This window comes from Eurypyga helias, unplaced genomic scaffold (genome assembly GCF_000690775.1).
Source record: "Eurypyga helias isolate BGI_N326 unplaced genomic scaffold, ASM69077v1 scaffold2849, whole genome shotgun sequence".
NCBI classification, from domain to species: domain Eukaryota; kingdom Metazoa; phylum Chordata; class Aves; order Eurypygiformes; family Eurypygidae; genus Eurypyga; species Eurypyga helias.
Genome location: NW_010269956.1, coordinates 42,267 through 61,554, shown reverse-complemented (window position 1 = coordinate 61,554; position 19,288 = coordinate 42,267). Strand labels below are relative to the sequence as shown.

Genomic DNA, 19,288 nt, shown 5'->3' with positions numbered 1-19,288 from the left:
CATCAAAAGCAACTGTAAGAAGAAATAGAACATTTTCATTGGAAAATAATATGCTACATGCATATGGAAATCTGGTTGATTCAGGCTTAGCTGAATGTGCAACATCTGTAGGGACCAATTTTGAAAAGGCTTAAGAATGTGCTTGAATTTAAGTATGCAAATAGGAATTATTTGTATGCTTACAGCTGTTTATTTCCTTAAATCTTTGCATAATCAGGGCCGTAGCTAGTTATCAAAGATTATGTAATTTACAACATACATAACATTTTATTTAAATAAATGCATATTGAAATGGATTTGAATTTGGTTTTGAAATAAAAGATTTCTACAGTCTTTGGTTGCTAGCTCATATGTCACAGTATTAACTAAGCAAAATTTTATTTATATGCAATTATTTTAACTCTAGCCATTTAACAATTAGCTGTACGTTGAGCTTAGGGGTATTTTGTCTAAGGAGTATATACTGGATTTCAGGAGGAAGGATTTCACACTTCTTTCCTAGAAGAAAAAAAAAAGTTAAACATTTTGGACTGAGAAAAAAGAATGTTATGTTAGGAATATAAGTGTATGGGGAATGTATCAGTGCCCTGCTGTAGAAACACGAAACATAAAAACCAGACTGAAGTAGATTTTTTTTCCCTCTTTTTCTACTTCTTGTAGATCTTTCCGAGTTTTAACTCTGCTTTCATCACGCTTTCATGTGCCCTGAATTTGTTGTGCAACCTGAACACAAAATGGTATTGTGATTTGGAAGTCAACGCTACTCACTTTTCTCAGGTAGGAAAATGGCTACACAAGATACGTTGTGCAGAAGAATGAGACTAAGACTCAGGCAAAAAATCATAACCACGCTAAGGAAATGAATAGTGTCATATTAGACCTTGAAGATTAGTCTTACGTGACCTGAAAGAGTATATATATCATCAATAACTGCATATAAATTACAGAGGATTCTGAAGAAAACCTGTAGAAAAACTGTTCCAAACACTTTATATATTTATACTTTTTAAAAGTTTTTGTTCTAAATGTAGCATCCACATAATTTTGCCAATATTTACCTAATCAGAGTTCATAGTGAGGCTTATTATATTCTGTCTAAATTTGGCAGCCCACCTCAGCCTCTCTGGTGGAAGGGATTTCTTTAATCTTTTTAAAATCTGTGAGTCTGGCCTCAAAAGAATAACCAGAGTCAATATAAAATGCTGACATTGTCTTTTCTTCATCTTGTTAATGTTGCTAATCCTTCTTACGTGCCTCCTGAGACATTCAGGTGTGCGTTCAGGCCATGCCTTGTTTGCTGAGATGAGGATATCAGACACCTATGACCTGAAGAGGAGCCATGTCCAAATCTAGTGCCTCCTCAGAAGACTGGGGGGATGCTGCAGTGATTTCCCTGTAGGTCTTGAGCCTCTTCTGGCTCTGGCCCCTCTCTGACTTTTGAGAGATGGAGCTGTGCATCTCGGAGCCTCCTGGGTTTCTCTGAGTGGCTGGCTAGCCCCACAGTGGCGTGATGCCACCTGGAACCCCTCCATCTTCCCTGGAGATTCTTTGTGGGGGATAGAGAATATGTAGCATTGTTTGCCCCTACATCTCTGCCTGGTTCTTCCCTCCCCATCTGGAAATCTCTTAAACATGGAGAGAGGCCTCTGTGAGCCCGTTCTACAGAGATGGTTACAAGTCCATGAGAAGGATCTTTCTGTGCACGTTCCTACGAGCCAAACTGCAGACACTGTTAACACTTAATCTGAGCAGAGAGCTGCTAATGGGAAAATGTTATGGTAAAACAGCTCTTTCAAGTCCTGGTGCTGATTCTAACTTTGCACTCCTTTATCATAAAAAATAACGAGCATGCTCTTAAACACCACCTAGAACAAAAAAGCCATAATGAATAGTGGTAATTCCAGTTATTTGTGATTAATGAACACAAAGACATGGTTTGCGATCCCAAGGCTCTAGACTGTGGTTGTGAGGCAATTCTTTTCTGAAGGGACATTTCTCATCACATTACCTCATCCCAGATGTTACTTAAAAACTGAGCGTTTCACAGTTAAATAAGACAAGTCTTTTAATATCATCCTGCCTGTGTTTTGCAGGCTAGAACATTGAGCATTTATTTTTGTTTTCCATAACGCCTGTGTTTGCCTCTCAATCAATGTGTCTTTTCTGAGGAGATGGTCTTGAAAATACCGTGGCTGAATCCCGTTCCAGCTGAAGTTTATTGCAATGTAAACACCTTTTACAAAGAATTCCCTTACTCTAGGGACGGAGCAAGGATGAACTTACCACTTAAAAATTCTGCTTGTATAGTTGCAGCGCTCTCCCAGCTATGTATTCAATGAATTCAGTGCTCTTCGGATCTAAGCTGGGAGGAACTTTAATGGTGAATGTGGGTGAAGTCAGAATATTCACCTCTACCACGGTTTCATTTTTACCAGAGGGATCCCCAGGTACCACCTAGAAGAGAACAAAACAGTACCCTAAGACACTACAAACTGCTGTGTACTTTGAGTTTTATTTACACCTACTGTGCCTACCACCTTTAATAAGGGAAATTTAAATAGAATAATATTCTAAACTTGTCTACTTTCTTTAAATTACTTTCTTCTGAAAAGACAGTGGGTGTCTGTATTTATGCCAAAGCATAAATGTAGGCGGTGGGTAGAGCTGGTGTGGCACTGCAAGACCGTATTAAACATCTGCATGTAAGTATTTATTTCATGAACTACATTTATGAAGAGCTTCTGATCTCCTAATCTGTGTGTGAGTTTTCCCACTAATTTCAAGAAAACATGTGTGGGATTGAAGTTATCAGTTTCTATAACTTATCATCAAGTTTATCAGGTTTTTTCTAAACCAGACCTAGACCTGCAGCTTTAATTTTCTAGAGCAGATAGCTCAGACTTGGTTGGGTGGGTGTACTTAAATAGTGCCGTAAATACTGTTCCGGACTTTGTGCTTTTTGTGGTGTGTTGCACGATCATTTCATATAAAGCTCTTGCAGGAATAGTAGTACATTGGATTTCTGAGTTGGAAGGGAGAATAGGATTTGTCCCTCACCCAGGAAAATGGATTGAGTTTACCATGGATATATTCTTGTGTGAGGCACAGTTAATCATGATGTATTTCTTGAAATATTGGCAGATGCTATTAAAGATATGCATCTTCCACTGCAATAACCTATGTAACACCAGCATAACATTTGCCTTCTTTGAGCTTTGGGATATACAGGTGCAGACATAGACATATAGCTAGATATTCAGTGATCTGCTTTGGGATATACAGGTACAGACATAGACATATAGCTAGATATTCAGTGATCCGATAAGGATGTGTTACTGACTGGTACAGTGAAATTTATCTGGGAAGGTAATCTGAGGCCAGTCAGGGCTGCTAGTGCCAATTTACTCTTATCAGTCAGCGATTCAGGTGAGCCTGTCAGCCATCCATCAGACTAAAAGGATTTGGAGGAAAATAGTTTCTAATCTCTGGAGTTTCGGCTCATTGAGGAATTACCAAGCATACATAAATTCAAGATGAGTAGGAACTCGGTGTTGTAAAACCCAGACATTACACATGTGCAAACATCCTCAATCCCTAAGAGAGCAGGTTATGAGCAAAGCAGAGGTCAAAGACAGCACTGTGGAGTAGTTCCCTTTGGAAGACAACCCTTACCTTAACTATATTGAAAATGTTTTCTGGTCCGATGGTCATATTAGATAACTCGGACACCCACCCAAATCTTTCTTTCATTTTGTTCAACAAGTAGGAAGTGTCTTCTGTATGACGCTGAACCACCTGGAGAATCTGCTCATACTGCTCCCCCGAGAGATTAACGAGCTTAAAGGCTTCATCAAACTTTATGTGCAGTTCAGGAACATTTGGGCAATCTGTTAGAAAAGACAGCCAGCATGAGGCTTATAGGAAAGTAATTGGTCTTGTCCTTCATCTTTTCTACCTGAAGTATAGACAACTGTAAAAAGGTCTAGCAAGGGGGCATGTTTTGGGTTGGTGTTTAAAAACTGCTAAAAAAAAAAAAGTTATTCTTGCTGACCTGTTTTGGTAGATTTTGTTTAGGCTCATAATGAAAAAATGCATTAATTATCCCATTTGCTATATTCCAGTGACCTACCCAGTACTTTTAAGGTTTATGTCATATTTCAAGGCAGTAGGTTTTCTGGTATGCTAAATAAGAATGGTAGATTTTACATACAGCAACTTCATAATCTCCTTATACTTTATAGGTGGTTTTTTTTTTTCAATTGCTCATATTCCATCATTAATCCATCCCAAGTATATAGGTTATTACAAGAAAGCCTGTTAGTATTCCTGTTGCGTGTTAAGGCCTAATATTTATCTAACATTAGCTAGACTAATATTTATCTAACGTTAGCTAAACATTAGTGTGTGACTGGTATCATCTGCCATGAATTCAGAACTGAAGATTGATGGTTTTTTCTTTACTAAAATATGGATTTTAAATGTTATATTAAACCTATACAAAAATTGCTATGGAAAATTTCAATTCGTTCCCTGTCAAATAGGGCTGTTAAGGGACACCTCCAGGTTGACAGTGCAGTAACCACAGATACAAACTGGTATCTGTAATACTTCATTGTAAACAAAAAGATATTTTTAGTGAGATGGAAGTGTCTGATCGTGTCTTCAAAATGTGTCATTCGATCATTAACATTTGCCGCACTGGAGATAGTCTGAAGACATTTGGGTTTAAGCACAGTCTGTGGCTTTTATGGCCTAAATAAGTCTGGAAATACGAATGTGTTATGCTGCAGCAGGAGTCCCGAGAGCAGTTCTTGATGATGCAGTCTGAATTTCTCCAGGTGCCCATGGAAAGAGCATGCCAGAGCTTTGCCATCTCCTCACGTACTGGCAAGCAGTCCTCTTTTTGTCATTCCTGTCAGCCCTGTTTGCTGACATGGTTTGCCAAAGAGCAATTACGGGCTCTTCAGCGCTCGCTTTCCCAGTGAGGAGCTGAGCGCTGCCTGATGTTAGGTCTGGTTGTCTGCAGGAGAAGCGAGTGTCGGGAGTCTGAGCTTCTTGCTTCTGCACCCAGGCGGGATCGATTGCTGCCCGACCTCTTGCTTCTCGGGTGGATGGCAACTCTAACAAAATATATAGGTATTTTGTTCGTCATAGAGTGGACCTCCAGTGGTATGTTAACAACTGAGCTATACTGACACTCTGTGGAGACAGCAGGGAAAGGTAATTGAAGTCGTTTGGAATGAGGAGTAGTGTTTGTGTCCGTGGTTAGAGTAAAAACTTAGTGACTGAAACTTAACCCCAAAACTGTGGAAACAGCACAGTAGAACATGACAGCCTCAAACCTACAGTGGCCAACACGTTACAGAAATAAATCAGAAAATAGCTACTTCCCGTGCAAAAGATTGTCTTGACATTTCTGACATCTCTCGTGAAACTGTGGGCATCCAGAGGAGTTCTCCCGAAGCTCCCTGCACAGAGGCCTCCGGCCCCCTGACACAAGTTTTGTGAACATGCCGCTTCTGTCAGGGTCTAGAAAGAAGTCACAGTATTTTTAAACTGCCATTAAGCTTAGGGTCTTGATAAATATACATTTTGTTACTCTGTGTGCTAGAATATAATTTCTTGCCATTAATCCCAAGTATCTCTCATAAATTCTTCCCCTCCCCCCTCCAAAAAAAAGGGAATAAACCATTTAAATGTAGAAGTCAGGAGAAGATGAAAACCATGTTTTCTTTCAAGGAATTCATGTCACTATAGTAAAGGCATCGTAGCATGTTTTCCACTAGTTGTTGAGCAATTAGTAATATTATTACGCGCTATTTCTACAACATGTGTGTTCTGAGAAGAAGTCAACATGTTGCATAGTCACGAACAGCTAGATGAGAGGAACACAGTACCAAAGCTTATTTCTGAGGTAACGTGGGTCATGATACGAGATACGAGAAAAAATTTAAAAATCTGTTGTAGAATCACTAAACTTTATCTTTCCTGATGACCACACAGTGGTTATGTCCCCTACCACTCAGAGTTACAACATGTCCTTACTGTGATCTCCTTATAGATAGGCACCAGCATTTATTTGAATGATGCTTGTTTTTCTAGTCGCATTAGTAAGATACAAAGGGTAAGGCTTAGTTGTATTCTAAAAGTTGACCAAGGCTTTTCTCTATTGAGAGTTATCACCTGAAACCACTGTTATACCAAAATTTTTCTGGTGCCTGGAAAATCTGATGGCTGATTTGTGTTTGATTGGCACGCCGCATCGCTGCAGTAGCCTAGAACAGGGCTTGCAGCTGTCTGTCTGAGTTTATTGTCATTTGGCGAGGGCAGGGACATGCCTTGACGTCTCACACAATTACCATGATTCTTTTAGAGTTGGTGACATGTCAGTGTGATCTGATACATCTCATATCCTGACAAATGCTGAGAGGAGACCTGTCAGTCATCCTTACGAAAACCTGAATCCGTCATGAATTCAAGAGCTCCTGAGGAACTCCTGCAAATTCTTTGACAGTTGCTGTGAAAATCAGGCTGCATAGGACCCGTAAATCACCCTGGGACATTTCTCTGAAATTTTTAGGTTGTTTTACCTTCCAATTTAACCAATAAAGTTATCCTTGACACATACCTGTTTAACCAAGAAAGCCTCCAGAGCTTCCATACTGTATCTGACATTAACATACCACTGACTAATCCCGAACCATACTTTAGCAATGCTGAGAGGTTTGATGTCATTGACAGTGCAGTCGATTTTAATTTTTTAACACTTGCCTTTGTCTTGTTCCGGCACTTCTCTTCTGTTATCTCTGTATTCTTCAAATACTTCGGTAATCACCTCACTGACACCTTCAAACACCGTCTTACTGAAATCAAAAACTGTCTGTAAGAAGCCAGGTACACCCCAGCCTTTCTGGGAGCCATCGTTTCTGGTGGTGTCATCAGGTAAAGCTGGCATGCTGGGTGACTCATTCAAGTCTAGATCAGACATGAAATAAGTCTGAAAAGACTGGTCAAATTCTTTTTGCATATGCTTGAAAAAAACTAAACTTCTGTCAAATATTGAGCCCATGTCTGATAATAGTTGGCTAAATAAACCTTCCATTTTTATTAGCTGGGTGTCCTCTTTCTCAGGCTTTTCATTAAACTGGATGTCTTTTCCTTGATCCTCACGAAAAGTAAAAATGAGTGGAGGTATTTTCCTCAAAAAATCTTCAACCTGTGTGTAAGAAGGAGATAGATCAGCTGCCTGATGAGTTATCAGTTTTTTCTCTCTCAGGAAGGTGTCTCTGGTTTTATTTCCTTTCAAATACCCATAGGAGCAATGCCCTCTTAGTAACTGCAATCACAGCATATTCTCCATTAAGACGCTAGACTCTAAATAAAGTGAAAATACATCCAGTCTAAATCATTAGCTCCAAATCAAATCTGGAGTAAACGGGGTGCCAGTTGGCCTTTAATCTGCAGAGGCTCAAAGTTAGCATCGGCGTTTGGGTTTCTTCCAACAAACAGTTTGGACTTTATCGTGAAAACGTTTCTGTGGTCCTTATGCACAGTGAAGAGAACAGAAGGCGATTGTTCTTGCTGTAATCTGGAAACACCCTACCCTCTCTCACCAATGGCCAAGTCTTTTGTGTTCTTGTGCGAACTGAAACCCTTAAAGTCAATGAAACTGTGGCTCTGAGTCCATGGTTTGATGACAGAAGAGACCAAGTGTCAACTCTGCTTTACAGAATACCCAGTCTCTGGGTCTCAGCCACTGGTTCCCTGCTCCATGCTTTATTGCACTACCTTCCCAAAGTTTTGTGGAGCCATGGCATTATAAAACTGGGTTAAGAAGCACCCTGCCAAACACACACATATAGATACACACAGACTTTGGTTTTCTTTTAAATCGGATCAGCTGCTCGGTCTGACCGCTGGTGCAGCTCAGGGGGAAGGTGCACTGTGAAACCGCACCGCAGGCACAGCCTGAGCCGGTATCGCCCCTGTGCCTCTGTGTCATCCGCCACAGCTCTCGTCTTTGTCCTCTCCTTCTGACACCGGTCAGGTCACAACACACGGCTCACTTGGAATGCATAAACTATACAGCTCACGGAGGAAGTTGCCAAAAGGGTAAAAGGCAGGGACAGTGCAGTGTCTGACTTGTACTGCAACAATTTCAACCTGGCACCCATAGACTGCTGGAAGCCCAAGTGATACTTTTGAGGGGAGGTGTCTAAAAATCAAAAGGTATCACCAATAATCTTAATATCTTCCACATTTTTACCTGAATAATTTTAAGAATATGCGCAAATGTTAAACACCTTTGCTCTAAAGCTTGTCGCTTCTGAAACGCACCATGTTTCATTTTTAAGTTATCGTATTTTTTGGTGCCTGGGGATGTGAAAGCTGGGCAATCTGGCTAAAATTTCAGTAGCGGTAATTGCGCAGTTTTGGTTGTTAAGCTGCACTTAAAGCATATGCCCAAATAAAAAATGTGATTACAGTTGTGTTAAATCTTGTAATAATAATGCATCAGCCAGGAAAGCATATTTTATTTCTGGTAGAATTATAGGGGAGCCTCCTTTGCTGACAGTTTCCTGGGTTAAAAGTTAGGCGTTTTAAAGCTATTTTCTTACTTAAAGAATAGAATAAAATAAATATAGGAAAGAATGATGCTGTAGAAGTCAGTGATTTTTTTCCCCCTGGAATTTTCCTAACTACATCTACCCTTTTAACTCTGCTGATATTCAGATGAACCATAAAGAATCTATGTGGTATTTTTCACAAACAATTTACTGAGCATCTTAATGCAAGTCCTACAGTGAGAGACAACACACTCTATATGGAGTGACTCCGTTGGAGTCAGGCAGATAGTCAATGTCCATGGAGTCACGCCAGGGTGCAACCAAACTCATTTTGGCTCAATGTTCAGTGAATATAATGGCATGTAATCTCTGCCATGTAACTTCGCATTTCCAGACCCTCCAAATCAAATTAATTTTCGTAACCTGATACAGCTGGCAGATCTGGCCATTGAGAAAATAATAGGCACTCTCTCTAAAACTGTTAGGTGGATTCAAGGGGTATTTCCCAGATGTAAAATTTCTTCCTACCTTTCTTTTAAATGTTGACAAACCGTTTTTGCAAGTTGTATAATATCTCATGCAGGTACTTTCTAAACAAGACTCACATTCATCCCATAAATTTTTCAAGGATACTTGACATTGTCTTTCTTCTTCTTCTAATCTTTCCTTTACTTCATCCATAATTTGCAAAGCTTGCTAAGTAAGAAAAAAGATTCATTTGAGGGCAATTTTCAGATTAGTATTCTAAATATACACAAACACACACACAGTGTTGATCATTCAGTTTGGCTATTTAAGGTTCCATTTTTTGCTAATCCCTAACTGCCTGTGTAGGTTGACTTCTCAGCTGTAGTCACATACGGAGGGAACTGAAAATTGAAAAACTTTTCCTTAAAGGGTTTTTCTGATGTTGTTCTCTCAGAGGGCACAGCCTACAAAACTAAATGGATCTCTACAGTCTACCTGGATCTTTGAGGTTATGAAAAAACCCACATGTCTTTCTCTGCAAGAAGCAGTCAGTCTCTCACAAGGTCATATGCTTAACTCAGATCTTTTTTCTTCATATAATTATCTGCAGTATTTATCTCTTCCACAAATAGCCCTTTTTTGTTGCTTTGCTCTATGCCTTAAGGGACTGCTGTTTAGTTGGGCTAGGTCCTCACTATACATTAGGAATGCATAACACTATAGGATTTCCTTTTTTTTGGGATTATACTAATCAAAAGACTGTAGTGAGGGGGTTTGTCCCTGCTGTTGTGGAAGTATGAGTCACTCCTATACTGAAGGAAAACAAGATGCACGTTACGCTGCTGCTTCTATGTACTGGGTCATTCTCAATCAGGTAGAACACAAAGCTGAGCAGATCAAAAGCAACATTTTAGACTAGACTTGGCAATGGAAAGGTAGAAGAGCTCTTTCTAGTGAAGTAGATTGTACATCATGGGTTTTATCTGCAAGTACAAATTATGTTAATAGCTTAGTTTTCCGAACAATGTTCCAGGTTGTTCCTAAGTATGACAGAAACCTTTTAATTGGTCAGTCTTACTCCTTTATGGCAGCATTTCAAAAAGGAAGAAGCTCACAAAAAAGAAAATTTCTGTCAGAATGTGCTTGGTGGAGACAGTAACTGTGGTCTTCATAGTCTACGTTTAATTATTTTCTGATCTCTCTAATATATTTGTTCAGTTTCTTATGAACTCTCACTGTGGATGAAAGTTCTGTGTAAATGAAATCATCCAGGGAGAACTAACCACAGGGTAGATAATGGGAGTGCACTGTTGTTCCTAAAGATGTTAGAAAGCTATCATCAGGTACTTGCTGGCCTGCTAATACAAATTGTTTAAACTAACTACCAGATGTTGGGTCAAGAGGGAATTTTCTTTCAAATTCAACAAAAGCAATAGTTAGGATCTTTGTATTTTTTAAATATACAGTAATCTCTCTTTCTCAGGATCATCTGAGCATGTGGCTCTGAGCCTAGGCATTGCGCTAGGCCATTTCCCCCCGTCCCCTGTACTTTCTCTAGAGCGCATTGTAATTTGTGTCTCTGATATTTTTCTGAAGGTCTGAAGTGTGCAAAGCAAGCTGGAAAACATCTTGTGGCCTGAGATGTATAAAGACATGTGAGGCTGAGATGCTGGACCTCCGGCATGAAACCGCTTTATGCAGTTGCCTTGGTCTGAATTCAGTGAGGCAGGGGATTTTGCGAAATGAGCAGTAAGCTCGATACTTTATTCAGCACATTGCTGTTGCAACTTCTCTGGCTTCTGGATGTTACAAGACTCAGGTTGTCTCTCCAAATTGATGTTTGAGCCCACATGCAGCATTTAATGTCTCCTTTTACTGCAGAACTTCTGTATTTCCATGTGGTGGTCACCGTCAGCTTGACTACGCCTAGCCTGCTGCTGGTTACCTCCCAGTTGCAGAAGAAAATGAGGGAGCTCAAATCTCAAGCAAAGCACTGTCAAATAATATGTTTTACCTTACAACCAGGATAGGCCGAGAGAAGTAACTTGCTAACGTGTGGCAACTCAGCTGTATTTTCCCTGATTTCATTTTAGAAATAGCTTAGACATTCAGCCACAGGGAAAAATTAGCAGAATGTTACTTGGTTTGAAATCTGTATTTCTAAGGGAAGATGGAAACTCTTCACCTCTAGCTTTTGAAAGAATCCCACAATCTGAAAGAGGCACCAGTGAGGCAGGCAGTGAGTGCTCTTGTTCAGTGATTTATTCCAGTGCCCTCTGAAAGCTTCCCTCAGGGCTGAGTCTCAGCCTGCCAGCATCCTGCCAGCAGGCAACCTCTTTCTTAAGAAATATAAACTAATATTTTCACTTTATCTGAAATGTGAACATCCAGGGGTTTGGTAGGCTAGAATAGGATGTCTTTTAGCCCAACTCCTGCTTCCAGGAGACGGGCAGTGAGAACCTCAATAAAGGTGCCAAGAGAGTTTTCTTCTGCTGGTAAGAGAAAGGGGCAAAGATTTCCTGTCAGTCCTGACTTTGCTATGTGACCACATAAAGAGGTGTATGCTGCTCAGAGTGTACATATGATGTGATTTACATTCTTCCCAGAAAAAGGGAGACACCTTCTGGGTTGCTTATTGGCCTAAGCACAATGGCATACCACTTACAGGAGGTAGACTAAATCCATGCACAACCTGCCTCATCTTTGATTTAAAATATCCACAACTTGACAAAAACACAAGCCAAAAGCCCAGATGAACTTCAGTTACCTGTTTTTCTTCACTGCTCTTCTTCAAGGTTTTCATGAGGTCTATGTGCTTATCTTCATTTCTTTCCATCATAATTTTCATCTGTTTGATACCGATCAAAGCTTTCTTTACCTCTTCATCTATGTACTTCTCTCCAACTTCAGATAATACTAAAAAAAGCCAAATTATACAGTGACCTAATCAGGTTTTAATTCTATCGCAAATTGTCATGCACCGATGACAAAGGACAACGTAACAGTTCTACGTTTCCTTACAGTTGCAGAGACAAATCTTGAGATAGTGAATGTTGAATAACATAGAGCCAAGGCAATTTCCACTGGATAATAATCTAGCTCAGAGCTTTTGTCAGTGATCAGCTGTGTGTAACTGAAGCTATAGACTCGGCTGTCCCACTGCTGATCACTGAATCCCAGAACTGTTGAGGCTGGAAGGCATCTCTGGAAATTGAGTCCACCCCCCCTGCTCAAAGCAGGGTCAACAAGAGCAGGTTGCTCAGGACCTCATCCTGGGTTTTGGGTATCTCCAAGGATTACTCATCAATTTCCTAATGACGTAACCTATATATGTATCTTTGATCTGAAATCAGTCTGTGATGGTTTCCCTTAACCTTTTGAAAATGTAGATTACAGGTGCCTTCAACCTGCTTTCATCAAAATACCTCTCCAGGCTTCCTGAGAGGTAATGACCATAGAGTTTTGGTGAAAGCCTGTGTTGGCCCACATGTTGCACCTTGAAGCTCTTACAGGATTGCATATCCTTTATCTGTATTTGTTCCCTTTGCAGAAATACCCTATCACTGGTACTGTACAAAACAAGTAAAGAACACATCACCCTGAGACTGGCCAAAGCATGTCAATCATTTCATCCTTTATTTCTCCCTTCCCCTTCCAATTTTTTGTTTGCTACATATATATTAATAAAATAGGCTGAAGCAAAGGAATATTCCATGACTTCATGGGATTCCTATCCACAAAATCAAGCTGCACTTAAAGGTGACTATATGCAGAATAGCTGCTTTTTTTCTAAATTAAGTCATATTATTTCAATTATTTGTAATAACCATATTTACAGCTAAGCACAAAATTCTAGAATAAGCATTTGCAAAGATTATTTAAACAAACAAAATAATTAAATATCCATTGGATTGAATTTTGGGTTCAGTTTATGTTCTAATGATCTATGAAGGACCAAATAACCAATAAAAATATTGTAAATTCTTTTTTTTTTGTAAGGGGAGGCTTATCTGTTACTCCCTTTACTTTCTCATCTCAGTTGTTCTCATGTCCCCAGTGTGTGGATGCATGTAGTCAGCTCTATGATAGTTTCGAAGCTCCACACACGTATGCAGATCCTGCTGCCACCAGTGAGTGTGGAAGTCAAAATGTGCCAGGGCAAGCCTGACTGGAGGCCTGAACCCAGAGGCTTCTAGCACACCCTCGATATAAAAAAGCATACGTACGCTTCAGGTTTTCCCGGAGATTCATTTCCTCCTGCCTTGTTGGTGCACACTGATGACCGTTCAGCCATAGCACATATATTATAAATAACCAAGAGGACTTCATATTCTTTCTGTTAAAGAAGCAGGTCGATGCAGTCAAGTAACACTCAAATGCCTAGGTGTAGTGTTTACTAAGTATTATACGAGTCCCATTAACTGTGGTTTCTGAGATCTAAATGCTATTGTTAGCGAAAATACATGAGTAAGAAAGAAGCTTGACCTCATTTGTAATTATCTATTCAGACTAACTAGATTAATTCCACTGAGTTTGCACAGTGGTCTAACAGAATCAGGACATATATACATATATAAAACCCAAAAGTTTGTGCGTCTCAGTCAATCTCTTTTCTACCTTGTGAAACATTTTAATTACATATCTCACACTGTGTTCTTAGTTCATATTATAAATGTACCCATGCTAAACATTACTGCCAAATTTAAAAAAGGAACTTTTTAGAATGTTGTTCCCTTCCTTGTCTCCAAACATCCAATTCTTTTCTTTGTCCTTCAGGATAATACTTAATATAGCAGAAACAGTAATAGGTGTGCCAAGGAATTGGCAATTAGATCAGTTTTGTGAACAAACACATCAGCAATTGAAAGAAATTCCTACAAAATAAGGGAAAGGAATGCCATTTGCTTTATTTCCCTCCCAAGAGCAGCTAGAGGAGGAAGGTTTATTTTTTAGAAACCATGCAACTACACTTCACAGTTCTCATCTGATGAAGTGAACTCATTATTTGAGTGCTTTCTTGTTAGCCTTCTTGGAGATGCAGTTATCAGCTGCAAGTGCATATGCAAATTACAAGCCTGGATTTACTTCTATAGTTACTTGCATATTGTACCTTTACATTTATAGCGAAAAAACAATTAACTTTGCAAAGAAATACAAACCCATTACCAAAGAAAAGTAAAAAAACCCCAACATATTTACCATTAATACTGAAACGCCTCCTCTGCAAAATTGCTCCCTGTGTCAGGAAGGGGTCGGGCTGTGTTCTGATCTAATTGCTGGGAGGGTCAGGGATTTTGCCATGTTCTACTTATCTGATGAGAAGGTACTTAATCCTATTAACGGGACGTTTTGTCATTAGGCTGGAGGATTTTGTGTGTATGGGACTTCATGCTCATCTCTGTGGGCAAAACCACGAGGGGGAGCATTGGGCAGAATTGCATAATTTAATGTAATTGGGATCTGCTAATTTTCTGTAGTCGGTAGCCTTTCTTCTTACTAGCTCTTCCATCATCTTGCTTTTTTACCTTAGGAGACATCTGCAGCTTATGTTCTTAGTGAAATTGTTACAATTAGTTTGGCTAAAAATAGCTTCCAACATTTAATCTCTTCAGCATAGTTTTAGTTTGCTATAAAAAACACTGGATTATATAATGGCCTTCTACCTATACCTTCTGAAGATACAGAAATTGAAAAAAAATTAGGAAACCATGTTCAGGCTGGCATATGAGTAGAGTTTGAATTGAGATAAGCAAATTTTGGCATTTTGTACATCATTATACTTGCTAATGTTTTGGGGATTTGCCTTTTCAATGATTTTTCTTCAGTTAATCCATGTGTGTGGAATATGTCTGGGATCTGACCTGCGTAAAATCTGGGTATTTTGAAATGAGATATTTAAATGCTAACAGATGCTTGATATAAAATATGGACAAGTATTGTTAGCAAATCATATCCCACCTTGTGTTGTTCAGCAATAATAGTCCCTTGAAGTCAAAGAGGGGATGGAGAAAGTAGATGTTTGTAGCTCATGGTTTGTAACTGCAGTTTTAAAACATCCCATTCATTTTTTGTTTATCTCATAGTTCATAAAAGTCAATTGATGATTGATGGTTAAGATCTAGCTGATGAATGCTGCTTAGGCAAGAGATCTGAGGGTTTTATTTTTAAACACATTATGAGAAAGAGTGGAGAACCTGTTAGCATAGGGGAATATGTATTTTGTTTTAATATATATTAATTGCTGGCTCACTGAAATGCTGCTAACCCCTTGCCTGATACCCATCACCACACAAAACCTTTCAAGTTCTCTTCTGTAGCAATTCCAAGCAGGCACCCCAGGGGCTTGGGCTGAAGTAAAAGGGGCAGCCTATCTCTGGGCCTCACGCTTGGCTCAGGATAGGGTGTAAATGGAAAATACATTTGCATAAAGGAAGACAGTCTATTACAGACGCTTGTGAGATGCATGTTGTTGGCCTACAGGTGTAATGAATCCTAACAAAGACTTCAATCTTTCACTGCAAGGGTTTGCCCCCTCCTTTTCGGCATTTATCTTTGCTAATATTCATTAACAAACAAAAGGTACTGATGGCCTTTCTAGATCTGGCTTGATATAGAGAAATTTTTACTTGATCCAGAGTAAAAAGGGCAGTTTCAACACAATTCACAGGAATTTGCAAGAAAGTGGGAGGCCTCAGCCTGGCAGGGAAGGAAAGCAGCACTCCGGCCGCAGGATGGACAGGCTGGAGGCTGCCTCTGGCACTGGTCCCACTGCTTACTCGCAGAACTGCCCACCTTCTCCAAGTCTCTGTGCCTCAAACACACTCTTGTACCTTGTAAAGTCAGTTCTTAGGGGAAATCTGTACCAAAGCTAATGCTGAGCCACAGAGTCCTGGGGGGTGTTGGGCTCCTTTTCTCAATTCAGTTAGTTTTAAACATTGCAAAGCGTGTTGCATTGTCTTAGATGTTACTCCTCACACTTCATTATAACCAGAATGTAACCACACAGAAATCGGCATTATTTATACATATATATATATGTGTATGTATGTATTTACTTTCACAAAACCACCAAATCCTAGTTCTTTGTTCTCATGTTATTTCATATATATCTAATAGCTGAAAGAGGAGGTCTAAGGCACCTGAGGACAAAATTGTCTAGAGCCTGTTAACGTTAATCTTGGGCTTAAATTTAACCTTTGAAGTGCACTTAGGAATCCAACACTCTGTTCTTGAAAGGCAGTTATTAGTCATGTTCAGTCTGGAAATCTTTTCCTCTCTCATTTCTATTTGGAATTTAATTAAACAAAAGTCTCACCAGTTATACCTTCATGTTTCATATCAAATATGCACTCTCTTTTAGCATTCCAAATCTGATTTGCAGTGACCTACTGTGGAGAGCTGCAGTTTTTGTCTCAGCTACCATGTTCAGCAGTTTCCTCTTAATATTTTATTTTCCTCTGAATTTGAGTGCTTCGATCAGCCATCGAACGCCATACCATGACATTGTACTCACGTGTCCATTTTTTCACAGTCTAGTACAAGGTGATGATTCAGTGCTCCTTCTGCTGTTGCAAATTATGAGGTACTTTTCTAATATTGAATCATACTGGAGACAGTCGGAAGAAGCTCTTCTGAGCAAGTTGTAGAAAGTCTTTTTCCCCTCCCCAAATTCCAATACTGATATATTTTAATTGAAATTAATATGTATATATTGGAAGAAATTAAGGAAATAGCTTGAAAAGGGCTTCAGTAAAAATGGGCTTTTTGCAAGGTACTGATAAATTGAAACATAAATAATAGTAATGATACAGATAGACACTGAGCTTGAACCTAGCTGAACTTGAGCTCTGAGAGTTGTAGCTGCTTTGTGGAGCTGCTTTCTGTCCTGTTGGATGACCTCCGCAAATGTATAACATTTTTTCCACAATGTACTGTAACTTCTCCCTTTTTGTTGATCCATTCCACCTGGCAGGATTAAGCATCAAGAAATATGTTGAAATGGAATTTCCTGTGTTATACATCAACTGTAGGGTTTTGTTCCAGTTATATATTTACACAATTATTTGCTGTTTGGAAGAGTTGTTTCCTACTGTGTGTTTTTACATTTCTTTCTGAGCTAGGCCAGTCATATAATGATGGGGCTGAAAATACCTGTACATATTTATAGGCTATATGAGTCATGCAAAGTGCTGCATATTGACGTTAAATCTCTTGACACTTTTACGAAATAGTCCCCAGTTCTAGAAAATCTTAATTAGCTTTATTTGTAAGCACACCATTAGTTCCGCTGCTTTCGATTGAAATTAAATCCTAGTGGGGGCTTATGGTGTAATTACATGGCTAAACGAAAGCATGCACAAACCTTTGCTAACAGTTAGTATGGGTTTTAAGGCTATAGATTTAAACTTTTGCTGTATGAAGGTTTGGTTTGGTTTGGTTTTAATCCTTTCTAGTACTGCAGGAGCCCCCGAGAGGTTTCTGCTTTCTCCTGTATTTCAAAGGCTCTTGGAGCCATCCCTCAGTTTGTATTCAGTCTGTCTTTGAGCTCTACCTGAGTAGCTGCAGTTAGGAACCAAGGCCCCTTCTTAAGCCTGGAGAGAGAGGCAAGCTCCTGAGATGCTCTCAGTCATGCTGAAAGGCCTCAGACTAAGGTGCTGAGGCTACCCTGAGTTAGATAGCTAATGAGTCTAAGCAACACATCTTGCTCAAGCCCCAGAAGTAGCACGGCTATGTTAGCATGACAGGATCCCGAAGTTCATGAGCCCTGCAGCTCAGTGCCATGCCTACACAATTCCCCTGTCTGGAGAAGGGTCAGGCAATGCCACGTCAGGACTCTGCACTGTGCTCTGCACGAAAACGAAACCACCGGAAGGCATGAAATCAGCCTGCATAACTTAGAGCATCACGCTAACTCTTAACATGCCTTTATTCGGAACTATTAAGCTATGGCTTTTGAGGTCAGCAAGATCACCTTCACAAGGCTTAGCGTGCTTTAAAATATATGAGCCTTTTCTGATTTCCTTTTGCTTGTCTATCCATGGACACTCGGGATGACTATTAGGTGTGGAAAAAATCTTGCAATTCACTGCCTAGTTGGTTTTTTCCAAGCCCCTCAGGGCTTTGAAGCAAAGTTCTAAATACCAGTCCCAGCAGCATGACAACTGTTGTTCACAGGGGCATGCAAAGTTTCTTCACACCTTATCCAGAGACATTGCAGAAGCAACCTGTCGTGCCTGTAAGTGATACAGAACACTGTATTTAGGAAGACAAATCTGTAATGTAAAGGAGTCTAATTAATCTTAAGGAACAGAGAATTAAAAACTTGTTGAACGTAAGACAATGCGAAGTTGAATGTTAAGACAATACGAAGCTGAAACCTAAAAATTAGGCAGTTGTCTTCAGAATCTGTGCTTGGGATATCAGCTAACTATTGAACTTGGAGTAGCACTGTTACTGATGTTGTGTTATCAGCAGGAGATATCAAAGTCAGTGCAAGGATAACACAATGAGTTAGAGGCAATTTATTATAAAGCTATGAAGCAAACCTGCATGGTACAGTTACACAAACAGATTCAGGAAGTATTTAATATTAAAATGCTGGAGTTTTGAACCAGATGTTTTGCAAGGATTTAGTTTCAAGCTTCCCTAGGAACATTAAAACAAAAAATTTTTATTGCATGCAGACATGTAATATATCAGCTTTCAGCCTGAAACTGAAAGGAACAGGGTTCCTTGTGTGTTTTCATCTGGTTTGCTTAAGCGTTTCTTCGTCATTCAAGCTCTGTATCAGCTAGTTAAAAGAGTGGCTGCTTATTGGAAACAACTCTGGAGTTTAATGAAATTAAGATGACTGAATTATCAGTCTGTGAGGTGCTGAACAACTCCTGAAGGTGCTGCTAACTGCCCTGATGTGCTGCTTTCAGGAAAAGTAACTGAAGGCTTTCAGGATTTCGATGAAGAAACTAGAAATGTCTTTGTCGGGGAGTAATCCTCTGTCTGGTAACATGGCCTCTTACTTCTGCTGCTTTTAAAGTGGAATCTGCTCCCGTGCCTGCAGGACAGCAAGCCCAAAGAGGGATGTCTGAAGATAAAGCTTCCTCAATGTGGCCGATGATAATAGGACACGCGCAGTCCCTTTGCTTGCAACCGCACGGAAGTGGAGGAAGTAAAGCTGGAATGCTGCCTGCAGCTGACTTTTTCTCCATTTAAAATGTTAGGAACAATTTCTAAGAAGAGCCTTACTGCAATTAGAA

At 39.7% G+C, this 19,288-nt stretch overlaps 1 protein-coding gene across 1 annotated transcript; it reads right to left on the bottom strand.

The window, feature by feature from the left end:
* Nucleotides 1-2,286: 2,286 nt before the first annotated feature.
* CLUL1 (clusterin-like 1 (retinal)) lies at nt 2,287-14,322 on the bottom strand. Its single transcript, XM_010158249.1, has 8 exons — nt 14,235-14,322; nt 13,262-13,371; nt 11,803-11,951; nt 9,096-9,263; nt 6,772-7,216; nt 5,394-5,529; nt 3,673-3,889; nt 2,287-2,454 (listed from the first exon to the last, which is right to left on the bottom strand). The coding sequence occupies exons 2-8, from the start codon at nt 13,362-13,364 to the stop codon at nt 2,287-2,289; spliced, it is 1,386 nt and encodes a 461-aa protein (XP_010156551.1). The 5' UTR covers nt 13,365-13,371; nt 14,235-14,322.
* Between the last annotated feature and the right edge of the window lie 4,966 nt (nt 14,323-19,288).

Bases quoted from the DNA above. Each gene is read 5' to 3' on its own strand.
- CLUL1 (XM_010158249.1), bottom strand. From the start codon at position 13,364: ATGAAGTCCTCTTGGTTATTTATAATATATGTGCTATGGCTGAACGGT. The intron at 9,264-11,802 runs GTAACTGAAGTT...TTTCTTACTTAG, and splicing joins AGAGCAGTGAAGAAAAACAG to CAAGCTTTGCAAATTATGGA. The intron at 2,455-3,672 runs GTAAGGGTTGTC...GTTCTCTTCTAG, and splicing joins ACATTTTCAATATAGTTAAG to GTGGTACCTGGGGATCCCTC.